The sequence below is a fragment of the Zosterops lateralis genome (genome assembly GCF_965231275.1).
Source record: "Zosterops lateralis genome assembly, chromosome: 1".
Lineage (NCBI taxonomy): Eukaryota > Metazoa > Chordata > Aves > Passeriformes > Zosteropidae > Zosterops > Zosterops lateralis.
Genome location: NC_139762.1, coordinates 26,540,898 through 26,560,678, shown reverse-complemented (window position 1 = coordinate 26,560,678; position 19,781 = coordinate 26,540,898). Strand labels below are relative to the sequence as shown.

Below are 19,781 nucleotides of genomic sequence, written 5' to 3'. Positions count from 1 at the left end.
AGCACAGACATCTGTACACCCTCTGCCTGGCTGCTCTTTATTAGAGGCAAATACAGATGTTTAGGAACAGCCAGGAGTTCTCACTTCTTGCTTTGGGAGCCAGCTGCAGCTTTGCAGAGCTGAACAGTGAAAAAGAAGAGAAAATGGAGAAGGTAATTCCACCTGATTTACTTAACCTGCAGCATTTCCTGCAGGACTTTTTGGGCTGCTGTTTCAGGACTGACACGTGTAACACTGTGGAAAAGCACACGGATTCAGTTATGTCCTGAGTCCTGACAACCAGAGGAGGCTGCTGATGCATCTGAGTGGTCAGGGATGGGGCCACAGGGCCACTTTCTTTGCTCCTTCAGCACCGGATTTCAATACTGATGGGTTATTACTCCACAATGTTATGAAACATATCTGATCACCATGTTGGGGATGCCTTTTGTCTTCACTCAACGGCTTAAATCCTGCAACATCAAAATACCTTTAGTCTGGCAGAGTCCCACTTTTTTGTACGGATGTGGGGGCGTTTTTTAAGGGCAACGTATTATGCTTAGGATGTGTAATCTTTTCAAACTTCAGAGCTGCTTTCAAATACTGAAAATAATTTATTTACTGGAGCAATATGATCAGACAACTTCATGCTTTGATCTGCAATAGAGCTGGTACAGACTTCATGTACTGCCATCATACCCTTACTGATCACGTGCTCACAAGGAATGGGGACATGTTTGTCACTTACTACGCTGCCATACAGTCGCTAAGCAGATTTTCCTTCAGGACATGGACCAGCAAGGGAAGACCACATCCACAGCCATTTAGGAGGAGGTGAAGTCCCAGATTCCACATCTCTGTCATTGAAAGATGCATATTACAGATAAAATGTGGGTAGGTCTTATTGTTAAAAGTGTTATGTTACTCTCTTAGCACCTGACCATGAACTGTGGGGCTGGAGCAGTGGGTTCTGGATAGGAAACACTGGATCCTCCAAAGAATCTACAACCAGTGGTTGCTCTTATGTTCACTGTGGTCCTAATTCCTTTTCTAACTTCCTCCTACTTCCTTTTCTGCAGAAAGAGACTGTCTTGACATACAAAAACTTTTTTTCTTATTATTCCTGTCATCTTTATTTTTCTTTGCAATACTGCTGAGAGGTCATTCAAATTGTAATCTCATGTCCCAGAGGTTTTGTCCGTGATATTTTCATGTTCCTTTTCTCTTTTTTTTTTTTTTTTTTTTTTTTTTTTTTTTTTTTTTTTGGCCTAAGATCAAGGAGAGAAAAACCAGAACAATCACTGCAGCATAAACTCTAGTCTCCATAGCAACAATCAAAAAATGTTTCCCTTCCTCAGTTTCACAATTTCAATCCTATAGTCTCACCTGAGGCTTGGGAGAGTGGCAAGAGGTTAAAATATTTTCTAACTTACTTGTTCATTGCAGATTTGAAAGCAGGCTACTGGGGTGAGTAGCATGGGCCAAATTAGACCCAAAAGCTTTCCTGAGATCTGTGGTGTGAGGCAGGGGCTTGGGAAGGGCAGGTAGGAAGCACTGGATTTACCTCTGTAGGACATGTATGCAGTAAAGCACACTGCTGTAACACAAACTGCCTATGGCAAAGAAAGCAATGGAGAAGGGAAAATGTTAACACTAAGCAATGCTGGTCTTCCTCTGACCATTCCACCAACTGTGGGATCAGGAAGGCAACACTGTACTAAATCCTTAGAAAATATGGGGCTGCATTGCTGCATTTGCACCAAAACCAAAGTAATTGTCCCAGGTTAGTGCCATGAACCTGCCACAGCTATGCAGAATGCACGAGGCACACAGGGGAGCACAGGGGAACTGACACATCCATGAACATTCTCTCCTGCTGTGGACAAGCTCAATTTCCTGGGACAAATTTTCTGGGGAATTCTGAGCCTGAGGAAGACTGGAACCCACAGTCTGTCAGTATCTGGCACCAAAACTTTGGTTGTGGCTTTGGAGTTCTGTGTGATGGATCAGCGCTTGGCACTGGCTCTCCAGAGGAAAGTACCTTAAAGTAGCAAGTGATGCTTGGAAGATTTGTTTTAGTAGAGCCAGTTCCTCCTAAATCCTTTCTTCTCTGGCTGCCAGTCTCCTGGGCAGGGACTGCCAGCGAGCAGCAGGCAGTGGCTGCAGATGTGCAGCTGTGTGTGTGCCATGCTCTCATCCACACCACAGCAACATGTCTGTCACACATTATTACACATCTGGGTCGTTTGTGGGGAAGGTGTTGACCCTCTCTGACAGTCTGAGCTTAGTTCCCCCATATGAAATCAGCAACCAACAGCATGGCTGGTGCTCTGCTGGCCAGTCTCTCTGGTGACCAGGGAGAGGACCTAAGGGACTGGCATGAAACTGTGCCAGGGGAGATTTAGGCTGGACATTAGGAAAAGGTTCTTCACCCAGACGGTGTTTGGACACTGGAACTGGCTGCCCAGCGAAGTGGTCACAGCACCAAGCCTGACAGAGTTCAAGAAGCATTTAAACAGCACTCTTGGGCACATGGTGTGATTTTGGGGGCTGTCCTGTATGCGGCCAGGAGCTGGACTTTGATGACCCTTGTGAGTGACTTCCTTGTGAGGTTATTCTGTGCTTCTGTGACTAGACGGACAAAAGCAGGCTGAAATACAGATGCATCTAAGCAAACCTTACTGCACATAAAAATGCACTTAATTTCTTTTCCAAGCTGATCTTTCAATTGACAATGTTAATTTAGAATACTTGAACTGGAACGGAATGGTGTAATTTAACTCAGAAGAAAAAAACAAAGAGTAGTTCAGTTTCACCTTTTGTAAAGAAAAGCCACAAATGAGTTTTCCTCTTTACTGTACCTGAGGGTACATTCTGGGAGCACTGTACAATACCATCTTAAGCTGATACTTATGACAGGTCCATTTTCCCACTACCCAGTACTATGTACTCACATTATAAATTGAATAGAATGGAGTTCTCAAATCAGTTTTAACTGAGCATTTGATTAACTAGAGATTTTTTCAGCTTTGAAAACTTTTAATTTACTGGATTATAATTAAAGGTGACTTCACTCACTGATAACAGCATGATCTTTTTAGTATGTACTCAAGTAGTCTGCTTCTCTATATTATTCCACCCTAGTAAAGCGAAGTGAAATTCTGCCTTTGATACAACCCCAACAGGGAACTTCCATCTTAGATTCCTTTGCATGTTTTATTGGTTTTGCTGTTAATCTCACAGGATAAACATATATCAGTGTTTCAGATTCTGTACTTGTGTTTTCTCTAGAAATAGGAACCTTTGGGGAAAAAGTTGGTAAAAATGTTCATTTGCTTAACACAAATTTCAATTCAACTCTCAAGGAACATAACTGGCATAAACCAGAAGGCTCATCAGTGATAGAAGTTTTGTTGCAAGTGGTGTTTCATCAAACTACTTATTAAGGGCTTACAGTGGTAATAAGCACTGATGTTCCTCAGCATTTATAACAAATTGACAAATATTCAATAACTAAAGATCATTTTATTAAATAAAATATTCTTCCTTGTTTATACTTCAAGTACTAGCTTTGAAATGGTTACACGGCAGATTAAACACTGAACTCCCCAGACATACATGTCAGTTGTGCAGGATCACGTACCCTGTAAATGAGCTTGTTGCAACACCTGGTTTCCTCATAACACACTGCTACAAGTAGCAAAACCATTCAGTTTTTATGCACTGAATTTATGCACTGACTTATAGCTCTCAACTTCAATGAACAAAGAATACCTTATATATACATAGGTAAAGGTTGCATCTAAATAAAATTTGGTTCTGTAATCTACATGTACCCTACCTGGTAGACAGAGCATCGGAAAAGCTGTAAGGACTCAGCATTTTCAAGGCTGCTCCCAGAGGAGGGCCGTGGCCACTGAAACTGCTGAAAATGTTCCTACCAAAGCCAGTGTTTTTGCAGCAGATGCCTAACCTCCATGAACAAGAACAGATCATTCACAAGTGCAAATGTCATCACTTCTAACACCATTTAATTTGCATCAGTCTTTGCAGCCAGCTTCTTGATGTGGCTCAATGGGGAAGACTCCTCCCTACACCACTGTCTTAGGTTACAATATAAGATGCAAGCAGAAGTACGTGTTCTATTACCATCTTCATAAGCTGTTAAAATAGGTGGGGCAGTGTTCATCTTTTCCATGACTCATCACAGATAGCTCCCTCTGGCGGGCTATCTCTGCTAATGGGACATCAAGGTGTCCCACCATGACTCACAAAATTACATCACCCCATTGTGAGATGCCCCACCCAAGGGGAGGAACCAGACATTCCTACCTGGATATAATCTGGGACTTGGAACACCACGAGGACACTATCACTGGATTCCCAGAGAACAAGAGCTCGATACCCACTACTGGACCTTGAGAGAGAAAGAGCAGATTGCTCTAAAGGACCACTGTTTTGACAAAACCACATCCATCACTCCAACAGGACTGTAGCCACCATTTAATCGGACTGTTACCACCACCCTGACCAACAGGGTGTCAGGTCGTATTCTGACTGACAGTTTAAGCCAGAGTTTCTATACTATTGCCTTTATTTTAATTTTCCTATTAAATTGTAGTTCTACGTTGGAATCCCCCACCTTGTTTGTTTTTTAAGCTAGTACAACCACTGCTCACTGTGAGGTGGGCACACCAAGCCTGGTCCAGCACCAGGACATGGAGCAGTAGGAGTGGGTCAGGCAGTCCTGTTCATCAAACAAGCCCAGCAACACCTGTGCTACTGCATCTATACCCTCCTGCATCTACACCATCCAACAGGAAGGATTTACCTTGAAACTCTTTCCAAGAGGTCTGAATATCAACAGTTAAGCCAGATAGCATACAGAGATTTATTTTGCCCTAGAAGGTAAGCTGCTTTTCACAGTGATCCAGCTTTCACACTACACCAAAGGTATACAGACCCTCCATGGTCCTACTTGGGTAAATCAGTCTGCTGGAAGATTCAGCCTTCCCTCTGCTATTAGTTTAGCTATAGAGAGTAGAAAATAAAATAGATTATGATAGGCAAGGAAATGGATGTTTCTTTCATTAATTGACCAATATTTTTACCTAGAAGCCAACGAAAACTTTGCCACTGACTCATCCATGAATTGTGTCTCACAAATACGTATTCAAGAAGAAGAAATAGGATGTCCACTAATAATTCAAAAATATTAAAGTCCAAATAGCTAAGGAATAAAACTTCTTCATAAATCCTACCTTCAAAATGTTACATTATTAATTTATTTTTAAGGAATAAATACGTCCTAATTGCTCTTGCAAGGCAGTCAGTTACAGCATAAACCCACATCACAGGCATAATAAAACACTGAAAGGACATTTTATTTGTTCTTTTTAAGATGTATAACTTTGCATATCAAAACTGGTAGTTTTTAATGAGAGAGATTTCGGAAAATTCTTTACTTGTTGGTAAGACTTCAGCTTGTGCTTTTTCCAGCTACTTAAAACTTCAGCTCCCTCCAACTTCTACCAGCTGCCAGGCAATCACAGAAAGTGTTACCCCACATAAGGCTCAGCCAAATCAACCAGTGAATTGTATCACCCTTTTTTAGCTCTAGAAGAGATCAACAAAATATAACGGATCTTTCTTAATGGTTAAGCTGAACAGAGAGAAGTGTTTTGAGGGTGGTAGCTTTTCAGTGGTGAGTTCTAGAATAGCAATCCACTCAGCACAAAGAACACAACTCAAAACTTTGTACTCTTCTCTAAAGTGATCAGAGCTATTCTTCATTATAAGGTGAGTAGAATCTTTTTTCTAGGCAAGTCTTCCCATTTGAAATAGCACACTGCTTGAAGTTTTGAAGTATTTTTGATGGACAGTTTCTTCTGTTCATTGTCCTTCAAACCAAGTATAAAGTTACCCACAGAAGTGTCCTGTACCTAAAAAAAACCTCCAAAAATTAAAGAAATAGCATCTGTGTCACTGTCTTTCTGTGGCCAAGATGAGAAGCCCATTGTTTTCCTTGGCTTAACTGTCATTAACCACACTTGTAATCAAAGAATTTTATTAATGTGTGGCAGTGTTGGCATCACGAAGCTTCTGTGGAGCCCCACCACTCGCACAAGCTCAGACCACAGCACACCTCACTATTAGCACTGCCTGTCTTACAGCCAGCAATCTTGAATGATGCTTCACTCCTGTAATGGAATTTTGGCTTTTGTGAGAGTTATTTCAAACAAGAATACAAATATCGTACCAAATACAAACTACTGTTGAAAATGAAAGAAAAAAAATTTTGGTTTTACTAAAAAAGGGGTTGTGGATGTAAAGATGTCTACCCTCACCTCCAACTCACTTGAGGTCTCATTACAAGCTGAAGTTTTTCATACCAAATAGCAATTTTTCATAATTAATTAATTTAGCCCCTAAAAATCTAGGTGCATACATGAGTAGGTAGATGTAAAACAAGTATTTTAACTAGTTTCATTGAACTAACAAGTTTCATTAAATGTGTTGATAAAAGTAACAGTGCTTTAAACTTCAGTATTTGAAATAAATTTGAAGCAACTTGGATATTGACTGGAAAGCAGGCACAGGTCTACTACCAATCAAGGACCAGAAAAAAATTGCTGTCAACACCCAAAAATTACTTTTGGTATGAAACCCAAATAGATTTAGAGATGGAATTATTGATTACTCTACATCTGATGGAGGTGCAACAGAATAAATCTTTATGCCCTAAACTCTCGAGTTGGATTTGATTTTTACAGACTCTAAACTGTAAAAAGAACAAGACTTGAAGAATGTGTGAATGGCAGTATCAGAGACAATTTTCAAGCTTCCTGTATGCACATACCATTTGCTTCCCACCTGGATGCTGGGGCATCCTAGGTCTGGAGCAGGCCAGAAGGGAGCTGTGCCACTCTCTCCAACCATGCCCCTGAAGCACCAAGAACCAGGACCTGTGAACAGCCCTGGATGTCATCTCTGCCCTTCCATCCTGTTTGCATTGGATGCTTGAGGCTACAGCATGCTCCTGCTGCACACTCAACAAAGGCAGTGGGTGCCAGAGGAAGATGCATCAAAGCAACCACACGTTCCTCATACATCAATCCTGCAAGTGAACTTCTAATTGAAATGAGCAACCTGCAGCCTACAATCTCATCTTAGGATCCAGGAGAACAGCTTTGGCAAACAGCATGTTGTTACAAATTGAGACAGATGGAAATGCGCTTCCTTGTCAAAGCTGTTATTCCCCCAGAGCAAAAAGATTTGCAGTCTTGAACGTGCTGTGGGTAACTGACAGAGAAAGGTCTCGAAATAGAACAAAACTAATAATATAAAACTAGGTTTGGAAGATGAAATTAAAGCTATCTTTTGCACAAAAAAGGGCGTGCTTTTCTTAACAGATAAACTCTCCCCCCCCCGCTTTTTTTGTTCCAATAGTATATGTTACAACAAGAACACATTGTCTTACTGAAGACTTATTAGAAATAAATTACAAATGTTTGTCATACAGTTATCAAGAGGATAATTTCTTTGATTGAGTCATTTACAAATTCTGGTCTGTACAAAATATTGCACAATATGGGATACCAACGTTTTAAAGACCCTTTGAATTGCAACTACAGCACAACCCACTCATGAAAGGTTTTTGAAAATTTTAGATACCAACAATAATCTGAATTTAGCTTTGAAAAAAATGCTGAATTTTCTGCATAAGAGTGATTCAAGGTTAATTTAATAATGAGCTACATCTTAAACATTTTAGATACCAACAATAATCTGAATTTAGCTTTGAAAAAAATGCTGAATTTTCTGCATAAGAGTGATTCAAGGTTAATTTAATAATGAGCTACATCTTTTATTTTAAAGTCCATTTCACAAAAAAGCTCAAGAAGAAAACCAACTTCCAATTCCACCAGCAGTATGCTTTTCCAGTACTGCTCATTTCTTTCCATGAAAACAAACTCACCCTAGTACCATTCCTTTGTCTACTGAATCCTCACCAGAAAATAAATGCTAATAGCATCTTTTCCATTAAGGAAGAGGATGATAGACAAAGAGAATTATGTTTTGCCGTATAGGTGCCAAGATTACAAAACAAGAAACCCCAAAACTAATAATTCTGTATTTTAAAAATGTCAATTTACTTTTCCCAAATTCTTTCAGTCTTCAACATCCATTAGGAGGAAAAAAAAAGGAGAAAAAAAATAATGCAATTAATATAAAAGTGTTGTGTTTATTCCATTATTCCATTTATTCTTGCACAGAAAGCCAAACACATCGATTTCAGACAAGTCATAGCATCAGCAGCATCTATTATCTCACAGAAACCACATTCAAGTACAACTGGAAAAAGCAGTTTCAAAATACTTCCATGTGCATTAAAATATATTTTTTAATCTTTTAGGTTTTGTATTCTGAGTCTTTAGAAATGGTGATTTTTTTTTTAGGTTTGATAGCCTCATCCATCAGTTCCTTCAGCTGCCCAATCTGTTCATCACGGAAGTCATTAAGTTTTTCTTCTGTGAGCTGAATTCCATATACAGCCTTTTCTCTCAAGTTTTGTTTGTCCTCATTGATTTGTTGCTGGATCAGTGCTGCATAGCTCTAATGAGAAAGAAATATAAAAGTCACAAAACTGACAAAAGCAAGATTCAGGTCAACTTTTTGTAATAGTATTTTATTGTAGTAACATACTCTTCTTACACAAGCTCCTACAACAGTCTATTAATTAACAAATTACTAAAAAATTACACTTTTTATAAGAAAGAAAAGTTATTAAAGTATTTCTAGTATCTACAGTCAATTTTATGTAGCTAGTTTAAAATGCATATATGTACAGATTAATGCCCTATCACATGCTACTACTGAAAACAAAATTTTATTATAGATCTAATATATGTATTAAAATAATCTTTCCTATATAGCAGGATATCAATAGGAAACACTTTGTAAACTGATACATCCAGAAAAGCATTATTCCAAATTTTCAGCTAAAAGAAACCTCGGCATTGCATACTGAATTATTAATCCAATTACCAGCAAAGTAACTAAAGCCACTACTTCAACTGTATGCCTAATAATTCCAGAGAAGTAGGCGAGAAGAGAAAAAGATATTCATGAGCCCGTGATAAAATTCAAAATTCCACCATTTACTAGGAAAAGTACATTACATTGTTAATGGACCATGTCAAGCCTCACTGAAGTCAGCAGGATCTTACCAGCCCTGTTACAAAGCTTAATTCATGGCTATTTAAAGAAAACAGATAGCTAAAACAAACAAAAGTAAATTTTTATTCATACAGACTACGAATCAAACTGATTCTTCAAGGTTTTTCCCAACATCATCTCTCCTGCTTTTATATTAAAAAGGCATTCAGAAACAGTGACACCACAGTTAATTCCAGTGGTAAACCTACACCTCGGTGGTATTACCTCATGGTAGAGCTGGTGTAGGGTTTAAAAGAAACTAAATAGGGTTTTTTCCTATTTATTTCAATGATTGAACAATTACATGGTAATGATACAATAAAAAATTGTAATGGGTTAATTCTTCAACTTTGCAATTTACAGAATTTCTTATCAAGGTAGATGGACAAATGTGACCTCTGAAGCTGCCCAGCAGACCAGTAACACACTGACAGTTACACATCAACCATTCCATCTCATTTTATTTTATTCTATCTTTGCATTTCTGCATGGAACAATGACTCTGGACTAGGGGAAGAAAAAGCAACAAACAAACAACCCAACAAAAACTAACAAACCCACATAAAAAAACCCAAAACCAAAACAACCAAAAACCCCAAACAAACAAACAAGCCCCACACCACTTTCATTATACCAAACAACAACATTGACAGCATATAATTGAGAAGCAATGTTGAAAGCAAGGAATGCAAAACTCTTCACATCTTATCAAGAGATCTGACTGAACATACAAATCCTAAGAACCTCTCCGTGCAGTGTCCTACCAATGCAGGTTCCACAGTGAGAGAAGTCCTCCCCACTGCTAACAACAATCACCTGGGAGCAGCCTGCAGCTATTGCTCTGGTACCTAGAAATAACTCAAGCTCATTTAAGAAACAGTTACAATTTTACAAACTGTTGACTGCTTTCAAAAAAATATCAAATAACTACTGGCAAATAGTCTGTATTTATTTTTTTTTTTTTAATCGAACATCAGAGCATCTCATCTCACAGTGCATCAGCATTATAGAATCCAGATCTCAGAACTGGTGGTTCTCAGCAAAGCTGCAATGCCCACTCTCACAGGTGCCCTACACCCAGACACATAGTCATGGACTGTGTGTCCCCTATCCCTTACACCAGGTGTTCTGCTTCATGGCACTCCAGCGGCTCCCATCTGGACATCACTGCTGACTCTTTCCCCCCACTTGTTTCTACCTGAACAAACATTTTGTTCATGCCAGAAAGCCTCAATGGTAGCAGTTTCACATCAATCTACAATGTGAACAGAAATTCAAAAGTGGACAGTGGAAACATGCTGGGCTCTGGTTGGCTCCTAACAGAATATAAAGCTTTCTCACCTCATTCTACCAAAAGTCAGTGATGCATCAAAGAAAGTATGTTTCAGCCTTTAGTGAAGTGCTGAAAATAAGATTAACTATATGGCATATCTCATCTCTTCTGCCTGCGTTACCAGATGAGGAACAAACAAAGCCTGGGATATTCAACTATTTAATACATTACTGTTCCCTCAGAAATTAATACTATCATTATGTGATCAGTGATTTGTGGAAAGGTACTACATGATTTGACAGTACATAGTAATTTAAGATTCAACTTCCATATGGAAAATGTGCCATTTTCCTAACAGCATGAACTTAATGTGCTGAACTCCAAAGTTTTGGAACAGGTTTAAAAGCATAATGAAAAAATAAAAGGGGGAGAAGCTAACATTTGTTCTTTCAATAATATAACTTTCATCATAAAATACAGTGATCACAGTCTCTCTCAGGTAATAAGGAGCAGCATGTTCACGAATGATCTAATTTTTTTTCATTAGAACTTAATAAATACAGAATTTGACTATTTTCCAGTGTCATCGCCCTTACCAGCAGAACTAAAATAAACTCTTGCTTAGTTTCCTCGAACAAGGAAAATTACTTCACTTCTGCCTTTCATATTATGTTATATTTAACTGCATCTTCCAAATATAACAAAACTCCCTCATCGTCAATCATGACACAAATCCTTAGCAGATTTTTCAAGGGCATCTTATTTCAAGTATGGATCACACTGTGCTCACAAGAACAGAGACAGGAGACACAAAATGGAACACGAGTAATCCTGCACCTTCACAGAGCCAGGCTCAACATAAAAGGATGGCAGAGGGACATAGGAGGGACTCTGCTCCCTGGCGTTTTTTTTAGGTTGGTTGGTTGTTTCTTTGGAAGTAGCTCTTACTGCAATGACCCTTTGCCTGCACCAGCTGTAAACTTGCTGGGCTTTTACATGAAAAAAGCAAGCAAAACCCAAACCACTAGCTGAATGGCAGAAGCTTTTTCCCCCCATCAGAAACACAGAAGATTGGAATCAAGTTCAAGTTACGACCACCTCTCCTGACCATTTACCATCAAAAGATAGCTGATTTATTCCATATTAAATCCCAGCCTGCTGTCCAGCCATACCACAGACACCCTCCTCACCTCAAAGGAGGCCCAAGGTAGCAGTCCAAGGTGCAGACTGGCCATGTCACTGCATCGCCATCAGTGTGTGCAACCAAAGACATCCCAACACCCTCCGCAGCCCCACTGCAGAGGCGGATCCCTCACCTGGAGGGCCGGACACCCTCCTCACAGGTGATGGCTCTGCCTCACATCACTGGCATCTACAGCATACATGCTGACCCCAAGCATCAGGCTCTTTTAAAATCCTATATAACTAAATGCTTGAACCTCTAAATGCTTTGTACAAAAATACAGGGGAGTGTTTACTATAATCAATAACCTTAGGGTTTTTTTGTTTAAATTCACTAAGTGAAGCAAATACAGAATTCTCCTCTGCTCTCTGACTCATAGGCATCCACAGAATGCACAAATTCTTTAAAAGGGCAAGAAGATGGGTGACATTTGAGGTTTAAAATACCACAAATTACAGAAAGAGCATCAGCCTTCTTGTTTTCCAAGTGGAGAAAGGATTAAAGAGAAAAATAAAAGCAAAAATCGCACAACTGAAAGCCCCACTCCCTGGCTGCCAGATATATAGACTCCTATCAGGCCTAGTCCACACTGACACACATTTATCTCATATGCTAATACAAAGTACTGATAGACATTTATGACTTAATCATAAAATTAAATGGGTTAAATGCCCATTTGCTCATTTTCACTGGAAAGAACAACAATCATAATTTTTATTTTCTCTGGCATCCTTCTAAACACGTACAATGCTGCACTTTAGACAATTGCTCCAAAAATCTCAGTTAGATATGTCTGTTCACAGTAACTACCTGTACAATTCACTTTCTAGTCAGATTTTCTCTTTAAAAAAGGTCTAGAATTTTTATCTCCTTTAAACAGTTGAAGTATAAAGCTGAAGTATTCATCCATTCCAAAAAGACTACCTTCACTAGCAACCAAATTAATGACAGCACTGATAAAAAACATTACTGTGGCCAGATCAGAAAACAGTACTCTGAAATGTGTTAAACAGGGCAGAGTCTGGCACTAGAAAAATGCCATCAGTTTATTTCATTTTTTTTTTTTCAGGCTGACATAAAAAAAAAAAATTAGCATGGCCTGACAGGCCACTGTCATTGCTCCCTGGAAGTTAATTTCAAATTGCAGCATTTCAAGTGTTTCTGCTGCTACTCAGAGGAAAATCAAACACATGCTGCTAAGGGTGACTGCATGAAGAAACAGCTGTGAAAGAACAGCACAGCAAGGAGCACCCTGTTCTTATTACTGTGCAGAGATATGTTGAATGAATTATTTCACATTCATTCAGATAGAATCTTGCAAATTATTTACTATATTTTTTACTGCAAAACTGTTTTGATGTCAAACTGAGAATCAGAAAAAGATACGTTATTACAGAAGTGATTTTTAAATGGGTGCTACACCCCATGGAATTTCAGAGTATCTTCATATATTTTACTTGAAGCTGTAAGTATAGTTAGAAATGCAGTAATAAACCCAGGAAAATTCTACCACATTTAAGCTCAGAATAACATACCCCTACAGTGAACATTTTCATGCACTCACATACACATTAACCCATAACAATCTATATTTCACCAGATAAGACCATTAAAAACAGCCCTAAACATTTTAAAAATTGCATAAATACAATTACTGCCAAATTAATTAACTGATGTGAATAAACACCTATGCAAAGTCCCACATCCTCTAACAGGAGCTATGTATTATCAATTTCAAAATTTAAATTCCAAATCACTTCTGGTTTTGTAAAGGTCACACCATTAACATGTAAAAAAAGGAAAAATCAATATATTATAAAGAGTCCTGAGTAAGCCTTCCTTCTGCTTTTGAAAATACCTATCAAATGGTATTTGAATAGGTATTCAAATAGGCATTCAAATTTGATATTCGAATATTTGAATATTTCAATTACTTTGAAACCAAGTAATGACATGTTAGAAGAGTTTCTTATGTGAGTAATTAAAACAGTAATTCCTGGGAAAAGGGCAACAGAATGAAGAATCAAGACTTTCACTCTGAGGTACCTAGCACAGGAGGGGACCTCTAGGGAATAAAGATGTCCAGCTCCTACTGCAAGTCTTGACAGAAGGTGAAACAGCAACTTTCTCTTGTGGCATTTGAATCACCTCAGCATCCACCATATGTGTAACAACACACCAAGCATATATAAGAAAGAAAGAGCAACAAGCTATTGTAATTCATGAGAAGCTCTAAAACAAGTTGTGTGAAGTGCAGCTTGGATAAGCGGTTTTGTATTTCAGTCCATTATGTAATGGAATGATTTACAGAGAACATTTCAAGCCAAGTCATGCACTTGCAATGGGACTGCCTACAGCTAAATATCACATGCCTAAGTGAAACTAGAGACGTAGCTTGTCTTTGTGCTGGGCATTGGAGAGGGAAAACTTCTGTCTTAAACACGATGTGATGACTGGATACACTGTCCTCCAGAGATGTGGGTCTCATCACTGAGAAAGCTCCTACATGTCTCTGGGTCTCTGGCTGTAGATGACTATCTAATCAACTTCCTTGCTTATGGTAAAAGGAAAATGTTTATTAGTTATTTTGTTTTGTGCTTTTTTAATTACAAAAGGCAACAAAAATACTATTTCTCCTTGAATGACTCTACAATCTCTCCCCTGGAGTTTATTTTATCTTTTCCTTATGCATCTGATATCAGACTTGCAACACCCTGAAGTGAAACACATGAGAGAAAAAAAACCCCTGCATTTCCTCTTTATCTTTAGAACCAACTTTGAATTATGCATAATTTCATTCCTGGGGATGAAAGACCATGTCACCATTTCCACTTACAGTGCACAGAGGTAAAACAGATCTCTCCAGGACAACATCTCTGTGTCATAAAGAAAAGGAACAAGAAAACATCAAAGTTTACTACAGGTGAATCTGAAAGGAAAAGCCATGAAAACTTTAACAATATCAGGTTTCCCCAGGATATTCAAGAAGGATGTTAGTATGTGACTATCAACCAATTTCAGAGAACTGATCACATTAACACAATGATGCACATACTGTAACTATAAAGAATTATTACTGTAAGACGTTTGGGGTTTTCTTTTTCGGTTGCTTGCTTGTTTGCAGTTTGGGAGCAAAGAATGAAAAATTGTTCAGCTAAAATGGAGCCAGGGAATATAATTATGTTATACTTAGTAATCAGCATGAAGAATTATTATTTGATCAGGAAGGTATAAAATGGACTGCTTTTTCTGAACACAGTTAACTAATATGGTTAAACTGGAAGAAATGACATTTATTTAGAGGAATGTGAAAAAAGCTCAAGGACTAACTCAGCTTTGTTTGTAGCTTAAATACCATGTTATTTTAATGTCCTTTTTTTATGTAAGATTTATGAGATTATAATTTGAGGTGAAAGTGGGAAGTTTATGGCCTGGCCATCAAGGTAAACATATATAAATCCCATTGCATCCGAAATGGAACACAGCACCATTACAGTGCATCAGAATGACTACTGTCATTTGTGGAAAAACAAGCTGCGATTATTTATTTCTTTCTGGGTGCAGAATACTTATGCCACTATAGTACATTGGGGCCAAAATACAGGTCACTAAAAGCTTTTTGCATTATCTGGTAACAACCATAGTCCTTAAGTCTTTAAGATTCTCTCCACTCAGGTCAATAAGCTTCATCTCAGGCCTTACATACAAAGCGTGATCTTATTCTAGGGAATAAGGAAGTTAAAAATTTTGAAACATACTTGAACATTTAAGCAAAAATAAAATGGCCAATTAGGTTCTGGAAAGAGAGATCAATTTGAAATATGGGTGTAGCACAAGAAATTAATCAGGAGGAAAAGATGGGAGGTAGAATGAAAGAAATGGTCACAAAATTGGGTTCCAATGGCTAAACAAGATTTTGCCATGGTTCTCTATCCTTGGACAGGTTCTATCATTCAAACTGTGAGTTTCACTGAACAAAACAGTTGTTTTATGAGAGACTTAAAAAATATTCTTCTCTGATGTACATATCTGTATTTAAAAGCCTTTTAAATCGGTATTGGAGACAAAAATACCTGGAAGAGAAATCTATTAAAACCTCCATTAGAAAACTTACTAAACATAACAATTAAGAACAAAACATGGGCAGTTATTCAGTCTGGACCTTCATCTACAAAATCAGGATGAAAATACACTGTTGCTAATACCAAACTATCAGACTGCTGACAAATAAGGACAAATAAGCTACAGACCAGAAAAACTAATTTTCAAGAACATTATTTCATATTTTCATACAAATCCTAACAAAACCCCTGCAATTTGAAAGATGGTTATTTCTTGACTCGGTTTCTATTTTACTTTTGACAGTATGTCATGCATGACACTTGGCTAATAAAAAAGTGATGTTTTATCTAGCAAATATTATGCTATAATCTCACAGAATACCCAAGGATTTATTGCACGCTGTTAATTTAAAACAAGGCAAGGGAAAAGACTGGAAGTCATAGTATCAATTTGGTTTTAGGAATTTCACTTCTAAAGTATCAGTTACACCATAATATATCTATTTAAACATTAAGCTAGGAAATGTTAGCAAAGTGTTTCACTGCAGGTAATTCCTAGACAAATATCAATACTTAGTATAGGCATTTTACATAAAAAAACCACTGTAGACTGTTTTAGCAACATAAGCACACAACTAGAATTAAAGCTCCCAATGCGAACATCACTTACAGATTCCTGTATCAATTCTTTAAATAGAGGACAAGCATCTTAAATCTGCAGCTATTTCTTTCAGAAGTATTACCTCTAGATTTTCAAGGAAGATGATTTCACATCTAGATATTCACAAAAGGAAAATAAAGCCTGTTTCCAAGACAACCACATTAGCTGCCAGATCACTAGATACTAAGAACATGCAAAAGATTATATATCCCAGATGATAACATTTCAAAGACTTCCATGCATGTTCTTCTACTCAATTTATACTTAATGATGCATTTAAAGTGTACATATATATATCCAAAAGAGATTTGGTATTCTTATTTTTCCATTGCACACATTTCTACATGCTCATTAGAAACAAAACCTTGAACTAATACAGCAAGGAAGAAAACCTCAAGTATAAACAAAAAATTAATCCACTAATAGGCATTTTGTATTGATTTCCATGACACTACAAATAACCCTTCTGCTGAGGTAGTGCTGAATTTTCTACTTTAATGAACCTGTAGAAGAAATATGTGCTTGGATGAATTAAGTCAAAAGTCATGGGCAATATTTAATAAATATACAAGAATGTCATTAGTGTAGAAGTCAGATTCACCCCTTGGGACAAACAGAAACTTCCCTAGTTTTAAATGAACATAGTCAATGTTACCTGTTCTAATACAATACAAGGGATACTAATTTAACAAAGCAAATTTGGCATCAGACAACACTGAATCAGAGGCTGATTTCTTTGGCCAGTATTACCATGGCCCCTCCAGTAACAGGGGACAGAGACCTGCCCCACCTCAGCACTTGTGGAGGCATTTAAAACAGACAAACTTCTTCAGCAAAACACAAACATTTTGAGCTGCGCTTTTCACAGAGCACTACTTAGGAAACTGGCCACCAATAAAAGAAAGCCTACACACATGCAGACTCATGATTTAAAAAATAAAAAAAATACTGCCAATGGGAAACACAGATGAATTCTTATAAGGGTATTATTTATCTAAGTATGACATTTAGTCTGAAATTTCTGAAAGTCCTACTCTGTAAAAATAAATCAGTGTATTTGGCCACAATCATTTGGTTGCAATTCAGTCCTTCTTACTTTTAAACAGCAGCAACAGGACATCTCTATGACAAGAAATGCAAATTGATGTAACTGACATTTTCCTTATGACAACAAACAACACACTGGTTTATTTTGTACATTCACTCTTTGGAAAGAAAGCTTGTTACTGCAATTAACATCTACTTCACAGTACTTAATAAAAGGCAAAAAAGGTTAACTTATTACTCTCAGTGCAAATTTTTAAAGTTCTTGTTGCTGCAGCGAAATACGTTAAATGGCATTCAAGCTTCAGATCAGACAAATGCTTTGTATACACATACACCTACATCTGTCAAATGAAATTAATAACATACATTGTTTAAAAAGTCTTCCATATCCTCCAAGCAATAGAATAAATCATGGCATTTTCTTCCTCTTTAGTTTTATTGCTCTCAAAATTACAACATAAAGTTCCTTAACATACATAGCCAGAGAGTCCTCCAGTATAACTGCAGACAAAGACGATCAGAGAAAAACCTGGGCATATTCTTTAAGCAGTTTCTTAAGGTAAAAAAACCCTAAAGCCTACAAATCTATGTTTTTTACCAAGCGTTTTTAACTTACAGATTTTTATATAATTTCTGAACTACATCAGAACCAGCCATCAGAACCAGAAGTTAACTGAAGAAAACAAATGTGTCATCAGTATGGTCAAGAGCTGCTAAAAGGGAGCATGAATCTTTATTTACTACATGAGAACCCTCCAATCTGAGAAACCAAAAAACTTCTGTAATCATCTGCAAGTCACTATCCATTTATCCAACAGCTCTGACATTTAAAAGGATTTTTATAGTGTCTGCCACATTACAGCAAGTGACAGCCACACTGTCACAGAAGACTGGAGGGATTAAGCAGAAAATGAAAAAGGAAAATTCAGTCATCTGCTAAACAAGCTTCAAAATTCAATAATGTACTGTAGAGACAGTAAATCTGAAAGTATTTCTAAAAAATCCATCAAATATTCTGTACTGTTCTTGGGGAGATCAAATGCATATGAAACTCAAGCTTTAACGTGTTCTCCTGTAATCTATATACAAGAAATACTTTAAAACCAACTCACCTATATCTTGCTCTTTCTTTTTCCCTGCTATTGCCAGAGGTTTTCCAGTGATTAAAGAGGGCTTGCTTTCAATTAGCAAACAACAAGGAAAACAGGATAGGGGAAAAATAAAGGGATGGAAATCAAGTATGCCAAATAGCTTAGAGCTGTTTTAAGTGAACACTCAGTTAACAAAGCTCTAAGATTTCATCACAAAAATCCAGAATGCCTACATATTCCTAAAACTTCTCACCCACCTAGAACATTTCCTTTTTCTCTGTGCAAAAACAGGGTGTCTGGTCCCAAACAAACAGGTATCTGCTGAACTGGAACAGAAGTTAATTTACCTCAATACTTCAAAAAGCATGCAAAAATACCAGAGCTATGAAAATACCAGGGCAACCTTTCAGAAATGGGGATGCACCACATTAAGATTGGTCAGGCCAGCCCAGCTCTGTGCTCTGGCACCCTCACAGGTGCTCCACAGCCAAGAGCCAGGGTTTTCACTTAGAGGTAAAGGAAGCATTAACACTGGAGCAGAAGCAGCCTGCCTGTGGCAAAGATAGCACAAATGGGAAGTGTCACATACTAGTTCTACCTGTATGTCCAAAACTGCCATGCTAAACTACCTGTGCTCTAAGTGGCACCATTTAATCATTTTGGTATGATGCACCCACATCTGCTCAGCTGCTCTCCCCACACAAATATTCCTATCGTTAGCAGCAAAGTCAAACCACTGCACTGTTTGCTTATACCGAATTAAGAACCAAGTTCTTTTTCTACTGTATATCATCAGGAAGAGTTTTAAACTGACTATATAATAAGTTTAGAAAAATCTCTGCCTGCCATCCACTGATGATGCAATAGATGTGGTCTCTTCCAGTCAGAGAACACTGAAGATATTCAAGAGGTTTCATTCCTGTTTCAAGACTTTTCAACACTAAGGAATTATCTCATTATATTTGCATGGCTTTAAAATTACTCTGGACTTATTTAAAACAATACAATGCTATTTGAGCAATAAAAACTTGAATTATTTTTGAGTTGTTTATACGTTTTAATGGATTTTGCTTGCTAGCCAATACAAATATGTGTAAATCTGCCCACAAGCAGAGCAGAACCTCTTGGATCACAATGAATGATAATTCATGGGGCCTTTGTGAGCAGGGGTTTATTTTAGTCTTAAAGTGGGAGATCAATATTAGCATGTTTGCTGTTCTGCAAAATGTTTCACGTGACTTTGAAAAAAAGTAATTTGTGAAGGCAG

The 19,781-nt window shown here is 37.7% G+C and overlaps 1 protein-coding gene across 1 annotated transcript in view; it reads right to left on the bottom strand.

Moving 5' to 3' along the window:
• Window positions 1-8,204: 8,204 nt before the first annotated feature.
• Window positions 8,205-19,781, bottom strand: part of SDHAF3 (succinate dehydrogenase complex assembly factor 3) — a gene marked incomplete at its 5' end in the record, with an annotated part of 28,505 nt that continues 16,928 nt past the window's right edge. The window contains one exon of the mRNA XM_083855837.1: window positions 8,205-8,595. Within this exon, the coding sequence (XP_083711963.1) occupies window positions 8,392-8,595 (204 nt within the window). The 3' untranslated portion in view covers window positions 8,205-8,391. The remainder of the gene's footprint in view (window positions 8,596-19,781) is intronic.